The sequence below is a fragment of the Cherax quadricarinatus genome, chromosome 96 (genome assembly GCF_038502225.1).
Source record: "Cherax quadricarinatus isolate ZL_2023a chromosome 96, ASM3850222v1, whole genome shotgun sequence".
Lineage (NCBI taxonomy): Eukaryota > Metazoa > Arthropoda > Malacostraca > Decapoda > Parastacidae > Cherax > Cherax quadricarinatus.
Window position 1 is genome coordinate 11,299,368 of NC_091387.1, and position 24,351 is coordinate 11,323,718.

Consider the following 24,351-nt stretch of genomic DNA (forward strand, 5'->3'; position numbering starts at 1 on the left):
AAGACCGACAGGGCTAATTCCTCAGACCAAGAGCCTCTTCACCACGCCAAGGAGCCCCCCTTGAAGAGGGGAAAAAGAGGGGAGTGGAGGGAGGGAGTGGAGCAGAAAAGATATCAGTTAGCCTGTGTGCGTATGTGTGTGAGCATTAGTTTTAGGTTTGAGTGCGTGCGTGGACATGTGTGGGCATTATGTTTGCGTGTGAGCACTCAATGTTTGTACAGTCCGTGTGCACGTGATTCACTTGCCTGACTGACCTGATGCTGACCCAACCACTTATATGCTAGTTCTTTCTATGTTATCCTTCTTCCCAGAATTCCTACTTCCTAGATTCCTAGCTGCCTAGTGTGTGTGTGTGTGTGTGTGTTTGTGTGTGTGTGTGTGTACATGGGTGCTTGCGTGTGCACATTTGTTTGTGCATGTTCTGGTGGATCCCCACACTAGCTAATCGCCATCTTTGCCTGAAGTCACTTTCACCTTAGTAAATACTATTCAATGCTAGTAAATGCTATTTACTCTAATTCTGAGAGCTTTTAGTTGTGACCCTTAGTTTCCAGCATGCAGAGACTGATGCTTTTTCAACCCCATGCAACCCCAACTAGGCGAATATTACATGCGTCTGGCAGAGAAGTGGTCTCGTGGTTGCTCACTGCTGCTCCCTGCTGAGTGTCTTACTCTCCAGCTCCTTGATCCTTTGCAAACACTTTGCTCCTATGATAAGTTACACTAGTCTTTATATATATGTATACACATATATTATATATATGTATACACATATATATATATACAGTAGACCATCATTTAGCACGAGTTTATTTGGCACGATTTGGGTACAGCACAACTGAAGAATTGAGGCACAACTTTATGTAACACGTCTTATGATGAATTTAACACAATTCAGTTTGCAGGAAGGTAAAGAAAACTTCCCTTTTTCTCAAGCGGCCGCCTTGTTGTGGTTCAGCTAGGGAGACCCCCCCGCCGACCCCAGCCCCACCCCCCCGACACCACCCCACCACCAAAGCATTCGTGCTTCATACGTGTCCAGTCCAACCTCTCTGCTACAAGCTTGTGATTGTGAATTGTGTTTTGATCTTTTAATTGCTATATCTTGTATTTGCCAAGCAATCATGACACCCAGTAGGCATACCAGTATTGCTCAAAGTGGCAAGAAAAGGTGTAAACATTTAAGTCCTAGAATTAACAAAGGAAACAAAGATATTCAACAAGTCGTCCTGCGGCCATAATGAAGTGTTACTTTGTACACATAAAAAAAAGAGGTAAACATAAGTTTGTGTGACTGAATGACAGACTGAATGACTGACTTACTGAACGACTTGATTGACTTACTGAATCACTTGATTGAATGACAGTTAGACACTCCGGTACAACCATCAACTTCACTACCAAAACCTCTACCATCCACCTCAGACCAGTAGGGCCACAACATAACTCCACTTTCTTCACAATCATCCACAAACACCAGCACCCACAATTTAAGGTAAGAAATACTATTATTTCTGTTACATTTGTAGTCTTAAACAGTAAAAACATAATACATCATAACAATGAATTACAATTACATTTTCACTTTTATTTTTGTAAGATGTGGAGGCCTAGAAAAAAGTTGTTTAGCTTTTTTGGGGCTCTCAGGAACGAAACCCTATTTTTCCCATAAGTTCTTCAGTTCATCTAACACAGTTTTTACCTAACACGGTGTTTTCAGGAACGTAACTACAGTGTTAAATAACGGTCTACTGTATATATATGTATCTCCACACGCCCCTAAAATGTTTACACTTTAATGCTGGTATGCTTGTTCTTTGAGACAGGGTTAATAGGCGACACAACTCTTCTGAAGATTTTTAAATAACTTACTAAATATTGTCAGGGTTACCCCTATCTATATCCTGGCCTTCAAAGTTAGGCAGAGAGTGATGGTATAGCATATAACCAGCAGGACGAGAGACAGACTTTAGACACCAACCAAAATTACTGCCACACACAGTCAAGGGATGTCTGCACAACAATGGAGGCTCCTCCTGGTGGTGTCTTCTACGAACTCCCTCAGTTTGTAATTCCCTCTGTAGCCTTTATCATGCATTAAAGATTTTAATAACTTGGTATTCACTCTCTTTTCTTCAGTATTATGGTCATAATCATAACCTGATGATATTAACTGTAGTCACAACAACTGCTGGGGATTTTGACATTTTTTCTTTCATTATTTACTGTATCACTCATTTATGACCTTATCACACTCTGTCTTTCCTGAGGATTTGATATCCGGATGGAAAGATTGAATCTGTTATTATTCTGGTGAGTTTTGTTTCTGTGAGTGCTATTATGTCTGGGGATGTCTCCTTGATTCTTTCATGTCACTCTGTCATAACAGACTAGATATTTGCATTTGTTTTTATTTAAGGTCACAACCTTATTTAAAGTCAGGTTGCTGGTCAGCAGCCTGACCAGCTGCTTGCTTCCCTCCCTCCACCATCACTCTTGTGATGGACTGAACACATCGATTCCAGGCTGACGACTGATTACCTCAAACTCCTCGTCTCCTTGTACCTTCCTGCTTTTTATTGGACTGATGAAGCCACTGTGTGGAGAAACGTTTTTTCAGTAAAGATTCCCATATATTGCATGTCTCAATTCCTCAATGCACGTGACGGTTTGAGTCCTTGGTACGCCAATCTTAAAGCCAGCAGGCTAATGCGTTACCCTCTGAACCATACTGTCCTAGTAACATTCATCTAGGTATGTTTCTAAGCACCAAAGGAAGATTAGCAAGTGTCTCATTGTGTCTTACTGTGACCACAATACAGGATTTTACCGACTAATATCTCGCAAGTTAGATGACTCTTATTAGGTCGACGTTGTTCAGTGGATAGTGCACTGATCTGCTAGTTTTAAGACAGGCGTGTAATGTGAGCTCTCAGTGACGTGGTTTAACATCGTATCATTACGATTCAAAGAGTCAGTTTTAATGGTTTTAGTGGGACTTGTGCTAAAGCACGTCACAGCGATGCTTGTGACGTGTTTTAGCACAAATCCCACTGTGGGACCACTTGTGGGTCACAGTGGGACCCATGTTAACCTTCCAGTGGTGTTTAGAAAATATATAGTTGGTTGAATGTTATTAGGCCAGTATGCATCAGCTGGTAATTATCAACTGATCCATACAGCACTGTATGGATCAGTTGAAAAAGATGGCAGCTCATGTCATTGGGGGAAAAGTGTTACATGGTGTAACAGCTGTAGAGTTAGTGAGTTAGATGGGATAACAGCTGTAGAGTCAGTGAGTTAGATGGGATAACAGCTGTAGAGTCAGTGAGTTAGATGGGATAACAGCTGTAGAGTCAGTGAGTTAGATGGGATAACAGCTGTAGAGTCAGTGAGTTAGATGGGATAACAGCTGTAGAGTCAGTGAGTTAGATGGGATAACAGCTGTAGAGTGAGTTAGATGGTGTAACAGCTGTAGAGTCAGTGAGTTAGATGGGATAACAGCTGTAGAGTTAGATGGTGTAACAGCTGTAGAGTCAGTGAGTTAGATGGGATAACAGCTGTAGAGTCAGTGAGTTAGATGGGATAACAGCTGTAGAGTCAGTGAGTTAGATGGGATAACAGCTGTAGAGTCTGAGTTAGATGGGATAACAGCTGTAGAGTCAGTGAGTTAGATGGGATAACAGCTGTAGAGTCAGTGAGTTAGATGGGATAACTGCTGTAGAGTCAGTGAGTTAGATGGGATAACTGCTGTAGAGTCAGTGAGTTAGATGGGATAACTGCTGTAGAGTCAGTGAGTTAGATGGGATAACAGCTGTAGAGTCAGTGAGTTAGATGGGATAACAGCTGTAGAGTCAGTGAGTTAGATGTGATAACAGGTGTAGAGTCAGTGAGTTAGATGGGATAACAGGTGTAGAGTCAGTGAGTTAGATGGGATAACAGGTGTAGAGTCAGTGAGTTAGATGGGATAACAGGTGTAGAGTCAGTGAGTTAGATGGGATAACAGCTGTAGAGTCAGTGAGTTAGATGGGATAACAGCTGTAGAGTCAGTGAGTTAGATGGGATAACAGCTGTAGAGTCAGTGAGAAGTTTTACGAAGAACTGAATTCACAAATAATAGACGAATTTTTGGTCTGGTCTGATCTATTATTATTAAGTTCACATGTTGATAAACCCGAGATAAAGCTTAAGGTTGTCTAGTGTCATTTGTGAATTATTTCAGCACTGGTATTGTGACATTTATTCTTTGTGTTTGGTGATGACAGGTGTGACAGTGTGTGAGGTGGGAGCTGCTATCACATGTGTAGTATCAACCTACCAGAGGCACAAGGACAGATGTGTGGCGGAACACAACATCTGTGACGGTATCAATCACTGCCACAATGGTGACCAGGTGTCTGATGAGACCGGGTGCGGTGAGTATACTTCACGACACTCATTTTTATCTTCATGAATCTCAACTTAGTATTTCATGTGTGTGTGATTCAACTTCTTAATTAAAATTAATATATGCAGGGTATATTTCCACCTCCACACTAACACTCGGGTTCTTGTTTATTGCTAAATTAATATAAAAAGCTCGTGAATCAACTCTAAAGCCGAACACAATCTATCCTTGGTATAGAGTTATTATTCCTTATGTACTGAAGTGCACTAATATATATATATATATATTTTTTTTTTTTTTTTTTTTCAACAAGTCGGCCGTCTCCCACCGAGGCAGGGTGACCCAAAAAAGAAAGAAAATCCCCAAAAAGAAAATACTTTCATCATCATTCAACACTTTCACCACACTCGCACATTATCACTGTTTTTGCAGAGGTGCTCAGAATACAACAGTCTAGAAGCATAAACATATAAAGATACACAACATATCCCTCCAAACTGCCAATATCCCAAACCCCTCCTTTAAAGTGCAGGCATTGTACTTCCCATTTCCAGGACTCAAGTCCGACTATATGAAAATAACCGGTTTCCCTGAATCCCTTCACTAAATATTACCCTGCTCACACTCCAACAGATCGTCAGGTCCCAAGTACCATTCGTCTCCATTCACTCCTATCTAACACGCTCACGCACGCTTGCTGGAAGTCCAAGCCCCTTACCCACAAAACCTCCTTTACCCCCTCTCTCCAACCCTTTCGAGGACGACCCCTACCCCGCCTTCCTTCCCCTATAGATTTATATGCTTTCCATGTCATTCTACTGTGATCCATTCTCTCTAAATGACCAAACCACCTCAACAACCCCTCTTCTGCCCTCTGACTAATACTTTTATTAACTCCACACCTTCTCCTAATTTCCACACTCCGAATTTTCTGCATAATATTTACACCACACATTGCCCTTAAACAGGACATCTCCGCTGCCTCCAACCGTCTCCTCGCTGCTGCATTTACCACCCAAGCTTCACACCCATATAAGAGTGTTGGTACTACTATACTTTCATACATTCCCTTCTTTGCCTCCATAGATAACGTTTTTTGACTCCACATATACCTCAACGCACCACTCACCTTTTTTCCCTCATCAATTCTATGATTAACCTCATCCTTCATAAATCCATCCGCCGACACGTCAACTCCCAAGTATCTGAAAACATTCACTTCTTCCATACTCCTCCTCCCCAATTTGATATCCAATTTTTCTTTATCTAAATCATTTGACACCCTCATCACCTTACTCTTTTCTATGTTCACTTTCAACTTTCTACCTTTACACACATTCCCAAACTCATCCACTAACCTTTGCAATTTTTCTTTAGAATCTCCCATAAGCACAGTATCATCAGCAAAAAGTAACTGTGTCAATTCCCATTTTGAATTTGATTCCCCATAATTTAATCCCACCCCTCTCCCAAACACCCTAGCATTTACTTCCTTTACAACCCCATCTATAAATATATTAAACAACCATGGTGACATTACACATCCCTGTCTAAGACCTACTTTTACCGGGAAGTAGTCTCCCTCTCTTCTACACACCCTAACCTGAGCCTCACTATCCTCATAAAAACTCTTTACAGCATTTAATAACTTACCACCTATTCCATATACTTGCAACATCTGCCACATTGCTCCTCTATCCACTCTATCATATGCCTTTTCTAAATCCATAAATGCAATAAAAACTTCCCTATCTTTATCTAAATACTGTTCACATATATGCTTCAATGTAAACACCTGATCTACACATCCCCTACCCACTCTAAAACCTCCTTGCTCATCCGCAATCCTACATTCTGTCTTACCTCTAATTCTTTCAATTATAACCCTACCGTACACTTTTCCTGGTATACTCAGTAAGCTTATTCCTCTATAATTTTTACAGTCTCTTTTGTCCCCTTTCCCTTTATATAAAGGGACTATACATGCTCTCTGCCAATCCCTAGGTACCTTCCCCTCTTTCATACATTTATTAAACAAAAGTACCAACCACTCCAACACTATATCCCCCCCTGCTTTTAACATTTCTGTCATGATCCCATCAGTTCCAGCTGCTTTACCCCCTTTCATTTTACGTAATGCCTCACGTACCTCCCCCACACTTACATTCTGCTCTTCTTCACTCCTAAAAGATGGTATACCTCCCTGACCAGTGCATGAAATTACTGCCTCCCTTTCTTCCTTAACATTTAAAAGTTCCTCAAAATATTCTCGCCATCTACCCAATACCTCCATCTCCCCATCTATATATGTATATATATGTATATATGTATATATATATGTCGTGCCGAATATGTAAAACTGGTCAATTAGCAAGAACTCATTTAAAATTAAGTCCTTTCTAAAATTTTCTCTTATACGATTAAAAATATATATTTTTCATTAATGTTAATGCAAACATTTTTAATTTTGCACCAAAAGAATCTTAGAAAACTTACCTAACCTTATTATAACAAGAACAATTTATTTTAGCCTAACCCAACTAAACATATTTTAAATACGTTTAGTATAATTTAGTACTAAACAAACACAATCAAATATATATTTCTCGTTAGGTTCAGAATGATTTTGGCGAAATTATTGCATACACAAATTTTCACTTGTTCTTTATGGCAAGATGAGCGTTGCTATTTAAGCCAAGATGGCAAGTTCTGCCTATTCGGCACGACATATATATATATATATATATATATTGCAATCCAGAGAGGAAATGCCTGCAGCATTCTGGGCACGCGGTCCACCGCCGGGGAGCTGGACGAAGTATTCGAGATGTAGCTCTTAGTTACCTATGTTGTTTTACTTTCTATCGTATTTTCGTGAATGTTTTGTCAATGTATTTTGTCTTTAAATAAAATATACATAAAATATAGGGGGTGGTAGGAGAAAATTCTCAAACAGCTTCAAGGAGAACCTTGAGTTTTCCCTGAAGCAAGTTTATTCTTTTCTCTGAGGATGAGGGTCCCTATAACAGTTCTAGAGGTGGTACCTAACTGTAGTTTTGAAAGTGACGAATGTGTCAGCAGTTCTAGAGTTTTCAGGTAGGGTGTTACTGATTTTAGGTCCTTTGACTCATTGAATTTTTGTAAAGGTTTAGTCAGACACGGGGAATGTCAGAGATGTTTGTGTCTGGTGTTATGCCTGTGGGTCCTGTCACAACTATCAAGGAAGCGTTTTAGGTCAAGGTTGATATTGGAGTTTAAGGTCCTGTAGATGTAGATTGCACAGTAGTAAGTGTGGATGTACTGAACAGGGAGTAAGTTTAGGTCTATGAAGAGATTAGTGCTGAATAGGTAAAACTTGCTATTTTGACAAATAGCAATACTCTTCTTGCCGAATAAGACAAACGAAAATTTGTGTATGCAATAATTTCACAAAATCATTCTGATCCTAGGGGGAAAAATATATTTCATTGTGTTTATTAAATTACCGTAAACTATCTGATATATATTTATATGGATTATGCTAAGTTAAACTGCGCTTGTTACAATAAGGTCAGGTAAATTTTCTAAGGTTCTTTTGGTACAAAATTATTGTTGTTTACATTAGAATAAATAGAAAAAAATATATCTGTAAACGTATAATAGAAAATTTTAGAAAGAACATTTTACCTATTCGGCACGACATATATATATATAAAGAGGATTTGAACTGCCTAGAAAGTTTTTAGTGGCATAATAAGGAAAAGAGGATGTTAAAGGAGAAAACGTTAACGTATGTGAGGTACTTACAATGGTACAGTGATACCTGGAGACTGGTGTACCACAGTAAACCAAAGGTTAAAAGGAATGCAAGCGGAGAGCGAGTGGGTGAGAATTTATCGAGAAATTGTCTTGAGAATAAGAATAAGTAGCAGAGTGAGATTAATCAGTCGAGAAACTCTAGGTAGGAAATGGATTTAGCAAACAAAGAAAGATAATGAGATGGAAGGTACAGTTTGAAAATTTATTAAATTTTCATGGAGAGGCAGAAATTTCATGCATTGAGCAGGGAATAACAACATATTGTAGGAGTCAGGAAGTAGCAATTAGTGCTGGGGAGGTGAGTGAGGCTGTGTGTACAATGAAAGTAGAAAAGTCAGCTGGAATGGTTGGAATCAAGACAGGATACATGACTTAAGAAATCGTGGCTAACGCGACGGGCTGGAGTTTTGAGACTATGACCGCGGGTTCAATCCCGGCCGGGGGTATGGTTTTTTTAAGACAGGATACAATTTTGGAGGCGTTGATGCTTTTAAGATATATTTTAAAGGGGTAGGGTATCTATTGATTGGCACAATGCACAATTCCTTTGCATAAGGGAAAAGGGATTAAAAAATATAAAAAATACAGTAGAATAAACATGTCGAATATAAGTTGAAGATTGAGACACTTATGCAGCATATGGGAATCTTTATTCAGGAAACGTTTCGCCTCACAGTGGCTTCATCAGTCCAATACAAAGAGGACGGCGTAAGGAGAGGAGGGGTATGAGGTAATCAGTTCCTCAGCCTGGAGTCGATGTGTTCAGTCCATCAATCTTGTAGAATGCACAGCATAGGGCCGTAGACGTGGCTTATATACTGTAGTGAGGTGAGGTGAAGCAGGCGGAGGCAGGGTCATAGTGGTACCATCCACTAGTCGAAGTAGTCAGGTGAGGTGAAGCAGGCGGAGGCGGGGTCATAGTGGTACCATCCACTAGTCGAAGTAGGTCTTCGTCCAAAGGTTGAACAAGTGTTGAAGAATTCTTTGTAACAAGATCCCATGATGCTGCAGTGTCTGACAGTTGTGATGAATGGTTTGAAAAACCGACGGTTTTTCAAACCATTCATTACAACTGTTGAATATACTTGGTAAAGTTTGTGGTAGAGTTATTACTGAAAGAAATATTGTTAAGACAGGATGTAGAGGAACAATGGGGATTTACAAAAAATATGGGCTCTGAAAACCAAGTGTTTATATACAAGAATTTAAGTGAAAACCACTTGTTTGCAGATGACACAGTGCTTGTGGGAGATTCTGGAGAGAAGTTGCAAAGTTGCAGTTTGAGAAATTTAAAAGATTCTGTAAAATAAGGAAATTAAAAGTGATGAAAGATGATGAAAGTAACGAATATACAGGATATGATAGATTGGTAATCAAATTTGTGGGAAATATTCGGAGGGAACAAATATGTTTATTTGAAAGTGGGATCTGTCGGATGCGTCTGTTTCCAGAGACGAGATGAACCATAGACTTTACAAGAGAGTGCGGAAGTGCATTGAGAAATCAGAGGAGACAGAATACGCTATAAAGACAAACAAGGTAATGTACCAGAGTAAGATAACACCAACACTATGCATGGGGAAAGAATCTCGTATAATGCTGCAGCTGGGAGGGGGCCGCAGGCAGTGGAGATATCGTTGTTTTGGGGTAATGTCCAGTGTGAATATTGGGCACAGAATCGAAGCTTTGAGATTAGAAGATGGGGTTTGGTTATTACAGGATTACATCTAGTTTAAGTGGCTTCTCTTCTCGTTGTGTTGGCAGCTAAGGTGGGTGACCAGTGCCAATGGCCGGGACAGGAGAGATCGTTGTTTCAGTGTGACGACGGACGCTGTCTACCTCTTAGACTCCGCTGTGACAGAAAGTTAGACTGTCTCAACGGCGAGGATGAATATGATTGTCGTAAGTATACGTTATATATCCTAAGCAAGACACGTGTACAATAGTAAGGTATCTTTATTCCGAAACATTTCGCCTACACAGTAGGCTTCATCAGTCAAATACAAAGGAAGCAGTAGAAAAGATGTAATCAGTCCATCAATCTTGGAGAAAAGTATTTGAGGTGGTCAGTCCCTCAGCCTGGAGAAGAGTTCAGCTCCATGGTCTGGAACGATATGAAGCATGAGACTGGAGTCTTAAATACCGTCGAAGGTGAGATGGAGGATCTGGAAGACGTTGTAAGGGACGGAATCCACTAGTGGAAGAAAGAAGTCAAGTCTATCTGGACTTGAAATATTTTTTTTTGTAAAACGTTGATAGACTGATTACCTTTATTTCGTTTCTACTGCCCCCTTTGTATTTGACTGAAGAAGCCTACTGTGAAGGCGAAACGTTTCATCAATAAAGATGCCCAACTGTGTCTAATCTTCAACTTGTCGGTATTTTATATCAGCAATACTGTCAGATACACAAATAACCCGCACATAAAAGAGAGAAGCTTACGACGACGTTTCGGTCCGACTTGGACCATTGACAAAGTCACACAGTGTGACTTTGTCAATGGTCCAAGTCGGACCGAAACGTCGTCGTAAGCTTCTCTCTTTTATGTGCGGGATATTTGTATATCGTTCCAGTCACGGTATTGTGCCTTTTTGTTATTTAATACTGTCAGAAACTGCAACACAACGGTATCTTGGTACACCTGGAGTTTACCTGTAGAGAGTTCCGGGGTCAACGCCCCCGCGGCCCGGTCTGTGACCAGGCCTCATGGTGAATCAGGGCCTGATCAACTAGGCTGTTACTGCTGGCTGCACGCAATCCAACGTACGAGCCACAGCCCGGCTGGTCAGGTACCGACTTTAGGTGCTTGTCGAGTGCCTGCTTGAAGACAGTCAGGGGTCTATTGGTAATCCCCTTTATGTATGCTGGGAGGCAGTTAAACAGTCTCGGGCCCCTGACACTTATTGTCACTGACAGAAGAAATCTTCCATTCTTCAGCGTGTATCTTCCAGTTATGAGTAAGAAGGGCTGGATTCCAGACTGACCTGCCTTCTTACTCCCACTAGTGGATCCCGTCCCTTACAACGTCTTCCAGATCTTCCATCTCGCCTTCGACGGTATTTAAGATTCCGTTCTCATGCTTCATTTTCATATCGTTCCAGACCATGGAACTGAACTCTTCTCCAGGCTGAGGAACTGAACTCTTCTCCAGGCTGAGGAACTGAACTCTTCTCCAGGCTGAGGGACTGACCACCTCAAACGTCTTCAAAGGTAGTGGGCTCATTACATCTTTACTGCTGACTCTGTACTCAACTGAAGAAACCTACAGTGTAGGCGAAATATTTCGGAATGAAGATACCTAACTGTTGGTTGGTTTGTTTGCAATCGTGTCATTACGATTTCGTGAGTCATGTTGACGGCAGTGAAGGGACTTGAGCTAGAGTTCGTCACGGCCACGCTAGCTGGAGATTCATCTGTAAAAACTTGCATTTGTGGTCACAGAGGTGCCTGTGCTAACCTTCCTATGGTGTAGAAATATACCTAGTTGGACGAATCTTATTGTGGCTAGCTGGTCTAGTGGCTAACGCGACGGTCTGGAGTTTTGAGACTATGACCACGGGTTCAATCCCGGCCGGGGGTATGGTTTGTTTTGATACCCAACTGTTGTACATGCGTGTAATCAAGATGTCAGTATTGTATACCATTGGCTGTAGCGCCTTTTATTAACTTGTGGTGATGTCTGAGGTGATGTCTGATAGTGTACTGTGAGAGTGTTGACTTTAGTGACTTCTGAGAGCTACTGATATTAATTATTTTTGTAATTACAATTAGTTTCCTTTGCTATAAACCTTTGTTAGTATAAACGTTTGCCTTTTTAGTGACTGTTTTAAAAAGTTTTAATTGCCGTTGTTAGTCACTATTACGATTACTGTTGACTCTGTGGCGTTGTCAGAATCTCAGAGTCCTTCTACCAGCGACTCGTTTTTTATCATTCTTCATGTATCGACAGCTTAACACCTCACTGGGGATAACTAGTATAAAATACGGACACAATGGAAAAATAGACAAATGCAGAGTACATAAGCAGAGAGTACCCATGTACTCTGCTCAGATTGATCTATTTGTGACTTGATAAAGTCAACTGTGTGGGCGAAACGTTGTCAATAACGGATCTCCTTACATTGCATATTGTCTATTTCTCTACACTTCAGGAAATCAGTTCCCAATAGAATGTGTTGCAGTAATTATTGCTTCTTTATGTCTTAGATAAGTTCCAGTGGTGGCGAAGTTATTTTAGATTTATCGACAGCTTCAGCGAGCACTAAACTATTGATTTATTTTGCGTTCCAGCGGTGGTGGATTGTCTGGAAGATCAGTGGCAGTGTTCCAGTGGACAGTGCGTCCTCCTGACGGACCGCTGTGATCTTCACTTTGACTGCTATGACAAGTCCGACGAGCTTAACTGTAGTGAGTAGTGAAGCGAATTTATTATCGTCGGTGAAGTGTGTGTGTGTGTGTGTGTGTGTGTGTGTGTGTGTGTGTGTGTGTGTGTGTGTGTGTGTGTGTGAGAGGGTGAGGTGAAGGTGAGTGTGTAGACAGCCTGTACTGTCAGAACACACAGCCTAGCCGTCTGCTCTGACTAGTTCATATTTTGCAGCATTTAGGTGCTGCCCTCTGTAGGCTCACTCAGGTCAGTGGGAGGCTGAGCCCATCCATGCTCACTCCTAGGCCGACCCACTTGATAGACAAAAGTGCTCCCCCTCCACGGACTGGCTTGCGGTCACTCCCTCACACTGCCCGTTGTGTACTCACTCCTACCCAATTAAAGCCAAACTAGTCCACGGCCGTATCATTGCTACCTACGCTACCTTCATTGGCACTAAACCAACGCTGTTCAGCAGCAAGAACAGCAATAACAGTGGTGACAGCGGAGTCAACGGCATCGTGAGCCTACTCAGGGTGGAGAGGTTGATGCCAGTCAACACCATCGGTCGACGCCAGTCAACTTCATCCGTCGTCATCCAATGCACCTGCTGGTCTAAAGAGTTATCTGTTACTCCCAGCGTCTTGACGGGATCTGAGATAGATCTTCGTCCTAGATTTTTTCCCACAAAATCTGGACATAGGCGTCACGGCGTCATCTCCAGCCTTAGCAGTCACTTGTTCACCTCATCACCCTCTCTACAGCCCTTCAACACTCTCCAGCACCATTCTCCTGCCTCCTACAGCGTCTCTACGCCCTTCTCAGCTACAAGAAGTAGAGGTGAGGTCGTTTAGTGTGTTGGCTTCGTGTGACTCCATGCGTGACCACGAGGCAGCTCTGGGGTTGGTTGATACCCTAGGCAGCGTGTAAACACACCAGCCTTCTCTACAGCCTTCTCTGCTACGCAACGACGTCCATCTCGCCTTCCATGTGTGTTGTGTTCTTCCCAGTTTCCTCCAAGAAGTTCTACCTGGCTTAACCACGTGGGAACCCAGTTGGCTTAGCCCCTAAGCCAGCTCAGTTCAGCCCCCCACGCCGTCTACAGCAGCTCGTGACTCATCATTGTGTCTACAACTACTCAGTGCAGTTTTTTTTTTGTGTTGCCCAGTTAAATTTTTTTCTTTCCCTTGCTGTTACATTCCCAGTTCATCACCAGTTTTGTTTTCCCCAGTGATTTGTTACAGTAAAACTTCCTCGTCCCAGTTCCTAGTTTCACTTAAGCTTGCTTTTAGCACGTTCGAGTAGTGCAGTAAATGTTTTGTTTTCCGTGTGCTGAAGCCGCAGTCAGTCAGCGTGCCCAGACACGCTTGCCAGTGTAAACAAACCACGCACAGCTGTGGCTCACGCTGAGTTAGCCACGTTTCTCTCATATCTTATACCTCCACAGAGTAACCCCGGTCTTTCCTGTTCTTCCCAAGTCCATCCTGATAATTTTTCCTACGTCATTGAAGCCCCATAGCAGTATACAAATGCTACGAGGCGTGTAGTGTTACTAGAGCATCACTGAAAGTTCCAGGACCTGCAGCACCCAGTACCTTCGTCCATCTCCTGCACTCAAAGTTAAGTAAACAGTGACTTACCTAGCATTTCCTAATATTTTGTGACATTATTTAACTGTCCTGCACCAATACAGTTACAGTTACTGAAGCCATACTTCAGTAAATTGTTCAGTTTTAGTCATCAGTGTACATTTTGCCACTTATCCACAGCTACTTAAATTTTGTACATTTATTTTTACCTTCCTACATTTTAAATTCCAGTATTTTATTCTGCATCTTGCACCTCAGTTATTGATTTAAATTGTTCAGTGTTAACCATTTATACAATTTACCTCTCATATACAGTTTGCAAGTAATTCCTGTGTGCTGTTAATTTTGTTAGTTGCACCTGCAAGTTAGCCACAGATTGTTGACAACCCTGCACTGTTTTGTTTGTTAGTGTGTTTTTTTCTTTAATAAGTGTAATCTTCAAGTACTTAAGTATTAGTTTATTCTACCTGCAGTGATACAATCTGTGCCTAGCCCATTACACTTTTCTCCTGTTTCCCCATTTATTTGCTTTACATATATTCTATGTTTTATCTGTGAATATTCACCAATGTGCATTGCATTTTGCTATTTTGTATACCCAAGTCATTGAGTGTATTTTTGGGAACCTGCTTATCATTAATTACCAAAATTACTTGTGAAGTTCATTAATTTTGATCTTGAGATTGTGAAATTTTTGTTTTTGCCAGTGTACACCCTGCTAACACCAGTGTACACCCTGCTAACACCAGTGTACACCCTGCTAACACCAGTTAACCTTTGCCCTATTCTTGAATTTAATAATTTGCATTTTTATTAATTTTATTTTGTGTGCAATATAGCATTTCTTGATAGTGTATTTTTTTTTTCTGTGATTTTTGGCACTATCCCATACTCTGATATCTTTGCTGTGCCAACTTCCCTTTGTGCAAGTGAATTACTTTTTTTTTTTGCATTCCAATTTGCAACTGCCAGCACCTGCAATATTTTTAAACTGTGCTTGCAGCACAGTTTAGTGTTGTGTGGTACCTGATTTATTTTAAATTTTGTGCAATTTTTGCTACCAGTATTTAAAGTTCAACTCCTTTTCATAAATTTTGTTGCCAGTCTCCTGGTGAAATTATTGACCACCCTTAGCTTCATTTTGTGCACTTCCCTGTAGTTCATTCACTTGCATTCATCTCTTATTTTGTGTTTCAGAGTGTACCACTTTTTTTTTTGTTTTGCTAAAATTATTTCCATCACTAAGCAGTTTACCTAGTACAGTGCTGCCGTGTTCTCTCTGACTGTTGAATTGTAGCCAGTGCATACCATTTCTTGCTCTGACCTGTTTACCCTCTTTGTGACCTACTTTAGTTTGAACAATTGATGTCATGACTAAGACACGCAGTGGCCGTACCATTAGTCCAGATTCTGCTGATGCTAGCAATGGTGCCTCAGCCAGCGTGAACACACGGCAGGGCATCGAAGCCCCCGTGACAGTTGGTCAACTTGTGGCTCAAGTCTCGACCACCAGTGGGCCGGCTACTCGTCCATACCCGACCCTTCTTTTTGACGGTCGTTCATATAGGTTAGAGCCATGGCTGCAGTCAGCCGAGACGACTGTTAAGGCCCTATTTGATAGTCCCACGGATGCACAGTACTTTCGTGCTGTTGTTGCAGCAGTGGATCTCACCCGGGATGATATAGGTGCCTTTGTGCAGCTCAATCGCGTTTGTAAGATTCAGTCTTGGGACGAGCTTAAGGAGGAATTTAGGCGTTATTTTCGGCGTAGTCGCCAACGCCATTACATTGACATCGTTACCAGCGTCTTGGCCGAATGTCAATACCGGCACGAAAGCCCCCTGGCTTGCATTTGCCGGTTTGAGCAAGCCGCCAAAGACTTTACTGATGCCATCAGCTCCACTAAGTGGGTGAATGGTGACGACTGTATTAAAGCTAAAGACATCATCCCCATGCTGGCTGTAGGCATCATGCAGAGGGATGCCCCCCCTAACCTCCGAGGTGCCATTGATGCGCTAGGACTCTGCCCTCAGCACGACGTCCTGGGTGCATATGATGCCATTGACGCGATCAAGCTGCCTGCCGAGCAAGGCAAGGTTTGTCGCTTTGCGGATGATCCTATACCCATCCTTCCGGCGCCGTCCACAGTGACCCCGCGGTCGCAGCCGGAAGTCACTTTTGCCGCTGCTGTCAGACAGCCAGCCCACAAAGTTTCTAACCCCAGTCCCACTAACACTCGCCCAAGTAAAAATATTGACCACAGTAACAACAGTCAGTCTCATACAAAAAAGCAGTCATCGACTTCCTGGACCAAGGCACAACGTCGCCAGCAAACACCACCTCCAACCTCACCTACTAAGCGCGTGGTGACTTGTTTCAACTGTGGGAAACGCGGGCACTACCGATCGGAGTGTTACAAACCTAAGTCCCCGCAAAGTAACCATCACCATCCCCACGCTCAGTATCAAAGTAACCATAACCGTCCCCATGCTCAGTCTCGCGAGGGAGTCTGTATGTACCACAATACTTCCAGTCATACCTCCCATGAGTGTCACAAGCTGCGAAGTATGCTGTCAGCTGAGTGGAGTAAGCAGTTGTCGTGCAATGCACGTGCTCGTAGAAGCCCTTCCACTAGTTTGGGGGAAGAGGCGCGTCCGCAAAACCAGCGAAAGATATAGTAACCCTGTCGGAGTCACTGTATTCCGTCCCTGTCCGCAATGCGTTCACCGCCCTGGGCAGTGATACGCTTGCCGACAGTGAGGAAACAGTGTCTTGACGTTGTTGCTGAGACTTGTACCGTACCTTCCAGGTCGAGCCTCGTCAACAAGCGTCGAGCCTCAAGCAGCTGTGACTCCGGGGATTTCGTCGGCCTGTCATGCCTTCATGTTCGGTATGACAACCCGTGTGGACCGCTCATCGAGTCCACTGTCCACCATAAGCCTGTCCAGCTTTTCCTAGATACAGGTTCGGTGGTTAACATTGTCCGCTCCACTCTTTTCCGAGACATTGGTCTTCACATGGCCATGTTGACAGAGCCGTCTGTCATTCAGACCTTGAGAGGAGTCTCAGGTAATCCGCTGACGGTTCATGGTCGTACAACGTTAGAATTTGCGGTCCAGGGTCACAAGCTGTCCGCAAAATTCTTGGTCGTAGATAGTATTGTTTTCCATGGTGACCTGCTCATAGGGTTCAAAACCATGGCAGACCTTAGGATCCGCTTAGATCCAGCTGAGTGGAAAGCAGAATTCAACGGAGTGGATGCGCCCTTCTGGGGCATGCGCTTAGGATCCACTACGTGCTACTCTGTCTCAGAGTATGCACAGTGCCTGGAATCGTTGGAAACCGGTGGTTTCCATAGCACATTCTCCCCGGGGTCGGTCTCTTGTCCTGATCGACCTCGTAGTAGAGCTCGTTGCCCGTCACCTCCTGGCCATCAGCGCTTAGTTACCAGTGAAACCCAGTCTGGGGACGCCCAGTCTAACCTTCACTCTAACTCTGACGCTGTTGTAGAGAACAGCAGTTGTCAAGCTGCAGTATCCCTGTTGGCAGGCGACTGTCTGACTCGTGTCATGGCATCAGCGAGCAGAGTTACTGCTTGTACAAAGTATGACGTCACTTTGTCAGCTAACTCGCTCACTCCTGTTACAGTGTACGTGAGCAGAGCTTTTGAAGGAGACCATGTGCTGGTTGACAATGACACGTGCCGAGTCAAGGGCCTCTCCCTTGAACCATCCTTGCACACAGTGCAACGTGGTAAGTTGCAAGTCCTTGTTGTCAACATGCACAGTCGAGAATTTCCCCTGCTTAAGAATATCTCACTTGTCGACCTTGTCAGATTCCCTCTCCCGGTGAGAGTGGAGGGTGAAGCCCCAGCTGACTTCCTTGTGAGTGCAGTTCTTCCAGGCGAGTCTGCTGCTGACTCTTCCAACACCCGGCCAGTGCAGGAAGATGATCTAGCTTTGACAGACTATCCTGAAGAGGTCCCAAAACTTCTCCAGGTTCTCAATCGTGCACGTTCTGCAGTCGCACTAGATGGTGAGTCGATGGGCTTGACCCCACTGATCTCTCACCGTATTCCACTTGACAAAGGTACTAAACCCATTTATGTACCTGCATATCGCCTGCCACATGCGCAAAGAGTCATCGCCGAAGAACTCATTACATGGATGCTCCGTGATGGAGTTATTGAGGAGTCCACTTCCCCGTGGAATGCTCCCCTTATTCTGGTCCCCAAGAAAGACAGAACCTGGCGCCCTGTTATCGATTACAGGAAACTGAATGCATGTACGATCCCAGACCGTTTTCTGTTGCCAGTTCTGAATGACCTGTTGCAGAACATCGGCGATAAGGTCTTTTCAACTCTTGATCTTCAAGGGTTCTGGCAGATCCCCCTCGATGATGAGAGCAGAGAGCTGACAACATTCTCTACGCCAACTGGTCATTACCAGTTCAGGAGGATGCCCTTCGGCTTGCGCGGAAGCCCAATCACGTTTAAGTCGTTTGATGACGACAATTTTCTGTACCCTCCTAGGTGGCACGCTCATGGTCTACCTAGATGATCTCATAGTCATGTCGCAAAATGTCCCGTCACATCTTGAGAAACTTGACAGGGTATTGGACAGGCTAGCTCAGGCAAACCTTAAGGTAAAGCTCTCCAAATGCCATTTCCTCCGGAAGGAAATAAAATTTCTGGGTCACGTAGTGACTCAGAATGGCATAAAGACAGACGAGTCTAAAATCTCGGCCGTGCAGAAATTCCCCAGACCCATGACGGCGGATGCAGTCCGGTCCTTCATAGGCCTGGCGGGTTTCTACCGCACCTTTATCGCAGGTTTCTCCACCATTGCTGCACCCCTGACACGCTTACTCAAGAAGGATGCCCCTTTTGAGTCATTCTTAAGTCATTCTTAAGAACAAGTTAACATCAGCCCCAACCCTTAGATTCCCTGATTTCACCAAGGCATTTACCTTGACGACTGATGCCAGCAAAGTTGGCATCGGTGCAGTCTTGTCACAGGAATCTAATGGTAAGCAACAGCCTATTGCCTATGCTAGCCGTGTCCTTACTAAAGCGGAAGTCAATTATTCAGTGACAGAGCTAGAAGCTTTAGCCATTGTATGGACCCTGAGCCATTTTCGGGATATCATCTATCATTATCCTATCAAGATTTACACAGATCATTTACCCTTATTGGCCCTTTTTGTGAATAAGAACCTCTCGGGAAAGCATGCTCGGTGGTCGCTCACGTTCAATGACTACAACCCTGAAATTTGCTATGTCCCAGGTAAGCAAAATGTTGTAGCTGATGCCCTGTCGAGGCATATAGCATTCGTGAGTGTCGGCAACTCGTTCTCTGTTGAGGATCTCGAGAGAGCCCAACGACAGGACCCTGTGTGGTCTCCAGTCCTTCGTTTCCTGACCAAGGAGGACGTTGACTTACAGGTCAAGTCTCCCGTTCCACTGAAGGATTTAATGGTCAACCAAGGAGTACTGTGCCGTGTTGCACAGCTGGTGAACCCCGCAGAACCATATACCAACTGGTGATACCAGAGTTGATCCACGATGTCCCAGGTGTAGCGCACCCCGGGAAGGACCGCAGTATCAAACAGGCACGAATGAAATATTTCTGGCCTAAGATGGCAGTGGACATTGCCAAGCATGTACACCAGTGTGTTGTTTGCCTACAGCACAAGGGTACCATTACAGGTCCTAACCCCATTCTAAAGTATCCCATTACAAAGGAGCCCTGGGAGAGAACTTCTGTCGACCTGTTGACGAACTTCTCGACCTCGGAGAAGGGAAATAAGCACCTGCTTGTAATGGTAGATAACTTGACACGGTACAGTGAATTAGTACCCATTCCTGATAAAACCGCCGAAACGGTCGCTAGTGCTTTCCGTGAGCATGTTGTTCTTCGTCATACTTGCCCACATGTCCTTCTGTCAGACAATGGGTCTGAGTTTATAAATGGCATAATGCAGGATCTTTGCTCCAGATTCAACATTCACCAAGCGCCAGTAGCTCCACGCCACCCTGCGAGTAATGGTCTTGCTGAACGTACAAATCGCAAAGTCCTGGAGGTGCTCAGAGTAACCGTTAACCCAAGTTGTACTACATGGGATGAGGCTATCCCAGATGTTCAGTGTACATTAAATTCCTCCCTCAACAGCTCGATCGGTGAGACACCTCATTTTGCTTTGTATGGCTATGACAAGTGCTTACCATATGAAATTCTGTTTGCTCCTCCTAGACCTACTTATGATACTGATAACCCCAGTGTAGTAAAGATGAGGACAACGCAGCTTGTCTTCCAGCGGGTACGAGAGAACCTTATGAAAGCTACTGATAGGTTCACGTCTGAGCGCAATGCCCGCGCCAAGGAAAGCAAAGTGGAACCAGGTTGCAAAGTTATGTTGCTCAACCCAGCGCAGACCCCAGGTATGCACAAACTTGTCCCAAAATTCGTGGGTCCTTACCGTGTCCTACGACAGCTCCGTGGCAATAAGTTCGAGGTGAGGGAGATTGCTACGGGAACTATTAAGGAAGCCCACCTTGATCACATGAAGTATGTGGACCATGTGCAGGCCGAAGCAGAGCTGGAGTAGCGTGCATTGCAACGCCACAATCAGACCAATGCTAGGGACAACCCGTCTATCCCATCTCCCACTACTACTGGTACGGAAGACGGCCCAGTAAGGCTCCATACTTATGGCCTGCGACCCAGGACAACAGTACATTTCTGTGACATTGACGTACCTACTGACTTGTCTGACTCCTACGCTAGTTATGCTAATTGTTTGCTTGCAGAAATGGGTCTAGTCGATAATGGAGTCAGAGTGGACATCATGATGTAATTATGTAAATACTTTTAGAAGGGTACCCAGAGTGTAATGAATTCCATGGATATAGTATTATTGTAGGTATGTGCACCCAGTGTTTTTATATAAAAAAAAAAAAGAGCCTGTATTACGGTCAGGGCAGTGCTGCCCTCTGAGTCACATGTCACACCTTAGGAAATGCTACTGTCAGTCATTGTTTGCAGATGTGAGGGTGCAACAACGTTTGAAGATGAGTGCTCAACTGATGTTCAGCCCTGCAGACCTGTATATAGAAGATTTTAGTTCCAGTGCTGACGTCTCCGGACTCTCTCCTCGATGAAACAGCGCGGGCAAACCAGTTTTCTCTTCCCCTGGTTGGGAGAGTTTTTTTTTGCCTGTTGCATTTTTATGTCCATTTTTTATTTACTAGTGAACGAAAGCCAGTCCCTCTCTGGGGTAGCTAGTGTAAGTAATTCCTTTATACCTGCGGGCCCACCAGTATTGTCGCATCGGGACGACGCGAGGTGCGTGGCCGAGCAAATGTAGACAGCCTGTACTGTCAGAACACACAGCCTAGCCGTCTGCTCTGACTAGTTCATATTTCGCGGCATTTAGGTGCTGCCCTCTGTAGGCTCACTCAGGTCAGTGGGAGGCTCAGCCCATCCGCGCTCACTCCTAGGCCGACCCTCTTGATAGACACAAGTGCTTCCCCTCCACGGACTGGCTTGCGGTCACTCCCTCACACTGCCCGTTGTGTACTCACTCCTACCCAATTAAAGCCAAACTAGTCCACGGCCGTATCATTGCTACCTACGCTACCTTCATCGGCACTAAACCGCTGTTCAGCAGTAAGAACAGCAATAACAAGTGTGTGTGTGAGGGTGAGTGTGAGGGTGAGTGTGAGGGTGAGTGTGAGGGTGAGTGTGAGGGTGAGTGTGAGGGGGTGTGTGTGAGGGTGTGTGTGAGGGTGTGTGTGAGGGTGTGTGTGTGTGTGTGTGTGTGTGTGTGTGTGTGAGGGTGTGTGTGTGTGAGGGTGTGTGTGTGTGAGGGTGTGTGTGAGGGTGTGTGTGTGTGAGTGTGTGTGTGTGTGAGGGTGTGTGTGTGTGAGGGTGTGTGTGGGTGAGGGTGTGTGTGTGTGTGTGTGAGGGTGTGTGTGTGTGTGTGTGTGTGAGGGTGTGTGTGTGTGTGTGTGTGTGTGTGTGTGTGTGTGTGTGTGTGTGTGTGTGTATTTTCATTTCCTCATTTTTGTCGAGAATTAGTCTCTGCTCTTGTCCCTAATCTCAGTTATTCAGGACCTAGTTTTTCCTCTCCTAGCTCTCTAAGTATCTTGCACATTTCAATCATATCTCCCCTAGCTTTTATTTCCAATCCAGTAAGGCAATTTTTCTTCAGGTTTTATTGCGAGTTATTTCTCGGTTCCGAATACCTGAACTTCCTCTAATTTCGTAACGTTCAGATGACGTCTGGGATAGACATCTGCTCTAGTGATAGATATGGAGATAGTGTATGTTTTCTATAGATCGTTTTTTTCCCCTTGATATTTGCATTTGCTGATGGGCAAGTCTGATAGCCACCTATAAGACCATTTCAATAGTCTTTTGTAGTCTTTTCCTAGGAGGCCTGGTCACAGACAGGGCCACGGGGGCGTTGACCCCCGGAACTCTCTCCAGGTAAACTGTAAGCGTGAGATCAGAACCCATGGCAAGTGTGTCGTAAAACTTCAGGCCAGTGCGTAAACCACTGGACCAGCTGGCTACAATAAGATTAATCCAACTAAGTATATTTACACACCATAGGAAGGTTAGCATTAGCCACCAATGTGACCACAAACCCAAGTTTTTACAGATGAATCTCCTCACACATTCATATGAAGAACAAGTCAAACGAGTCATATATTTTTCTCACTATTCTGGTCCCGGTACAGAATCTCCTGAGAATTTCACAACACATTATAATGGTTCCTTTCTGACCAACATGAGCTTTCCACGGTGATAAATGGTATAAAATACTGACACGATGGACAAATAAGCATAAACGTAGTTTTATACGATCCTTTATTGAACAGGTTTCGCCCACATAGGGGGTTTTATCAAGTCAAAAGAGCATCTGTGTAAAGAGTGCACGAGTATAGATAGGAAGGATTATTATAATAATCTAGGGGGAAGCGCTAAACCCGGAGGATTATACAGCACCTGGGGGGGGGGATGTGGAAGGCATTCAGGCTTAATTCGGGGAACTGGAGCACAGATCCAATTCCCTAAATCAAGAGCCTCTCACCAACATCAAGGAACCTTCCTTGAGGGGTAGATAGGAAGGAGAGGCAAAGTGGAGAATGTTGGGTACAGTGGATTCGAGATGAACCTGCATGGAATGGGCAAGTAGGTAGTTGCTATGTTGGATAACGATAAAGTGTTCTGGCAAAGTGTTCAGCAATGTTGTAATAACAGTTGCAATTTGTGTTTGTTTATTGTTCCACCAGTCTACCACTGATAAATTAGACACATGTGCAACTCTTGGGTATCTTTATTGATACATGTGTCTAATTTATCAACATGTCGGTTCTCTGAACCATTCATCTACACTGTAGATGAATGGTAGATTCTACAGTCTACCACTACAAAAGTGTCTACTGAGAACAATACTCAGATTACATCAAAACTTCTGAAGTCTGAACGTGTAGTAAAATAAATAAAAACAATATTTAAAGTAAAAGGACACAACTGCAACTAATGTGATATTTTATTGTGGCAACGTTTCGCTCTCCAGGAGCTTTGTCCCCTCAAGGAAGGTTCCTTGATGTTGGTGAGGGGCTCTTGATTTAGGGAATTGGATCTGTGCTCCAGTTCCCCGAATTAAGCCTGAATGCCTTCCACATCCCCCCCCCAGGCGCTGTATAATCCTCCGGGTTTAGCGCTTCCCCTTTGATTATAATAATAATAATCCAGGAGCTTTATCAAGCCATTACGTAATGACTTGATAAAGCTCCTGGAGAGCGAAACGTTGCCACAATAAAATGTCACATTAGTTGCACTTGTGTCCTTTTACTTTAAATATTGTCGGTAATTCTACCAACTTTATTACAGAAACAATATTGGTATATTATAGAAGGTCCGGTGATAAATAAGGCTAATTAGTGTAGGAAAGACAAGCCATGTTAATTAACAGACTTTTTTAGGCTATCCCAGGTTCTCTACACATATTCTGTTATGTATGATAATTCTATGTAACTGTATTTGTGTATATCTGAATAAACTTACTTACTGCGTCTTGTCGGTGATGTGATGTGTCGTTATAAGGGTTTGTAAAGTAAATCAATCGTATAATAATTAAATAGATTGAGTGAGAAGTGATTTAAGGAGTTTAATGAATAATAGTTAGGATCAGCTATATTTTGT

The 24,351-nt window shown here is 43.5% G+C and overlaps 1 protein-coding gene across 1 annotated transcript in view; it reads left to right on the top strand.

The window, feature by feature from the left end:
- The window catches only part of LOC128701788 (G-protein coupled receptor GRL101-like), a 692,032-nt gene that overhangs the window by 211,980 nt on the left and 455,701 nt on the right, over nucleotides 1–24,351 (top strand). Inside the window, exons 7-9 of the mRNA XM_070105094.1 lie at nucleotides 4,266–4,415; nucleotides 9,950–10,087; nucleotides 12,476–12,592. Of these exons, the coding sequence (XP_069961195.1) occupies nucleotides 4,266–4,415; nucleotides 9,950–10,087; nucleotides 12,476–12,592 (405 nt within the window). The remainder of the gene's footprint in view (nucleotides 1–4,265; nucleotides 4,416–9,949; nucleotides 10,088–12,475; nucleotides 12,593–24,351) is intronic.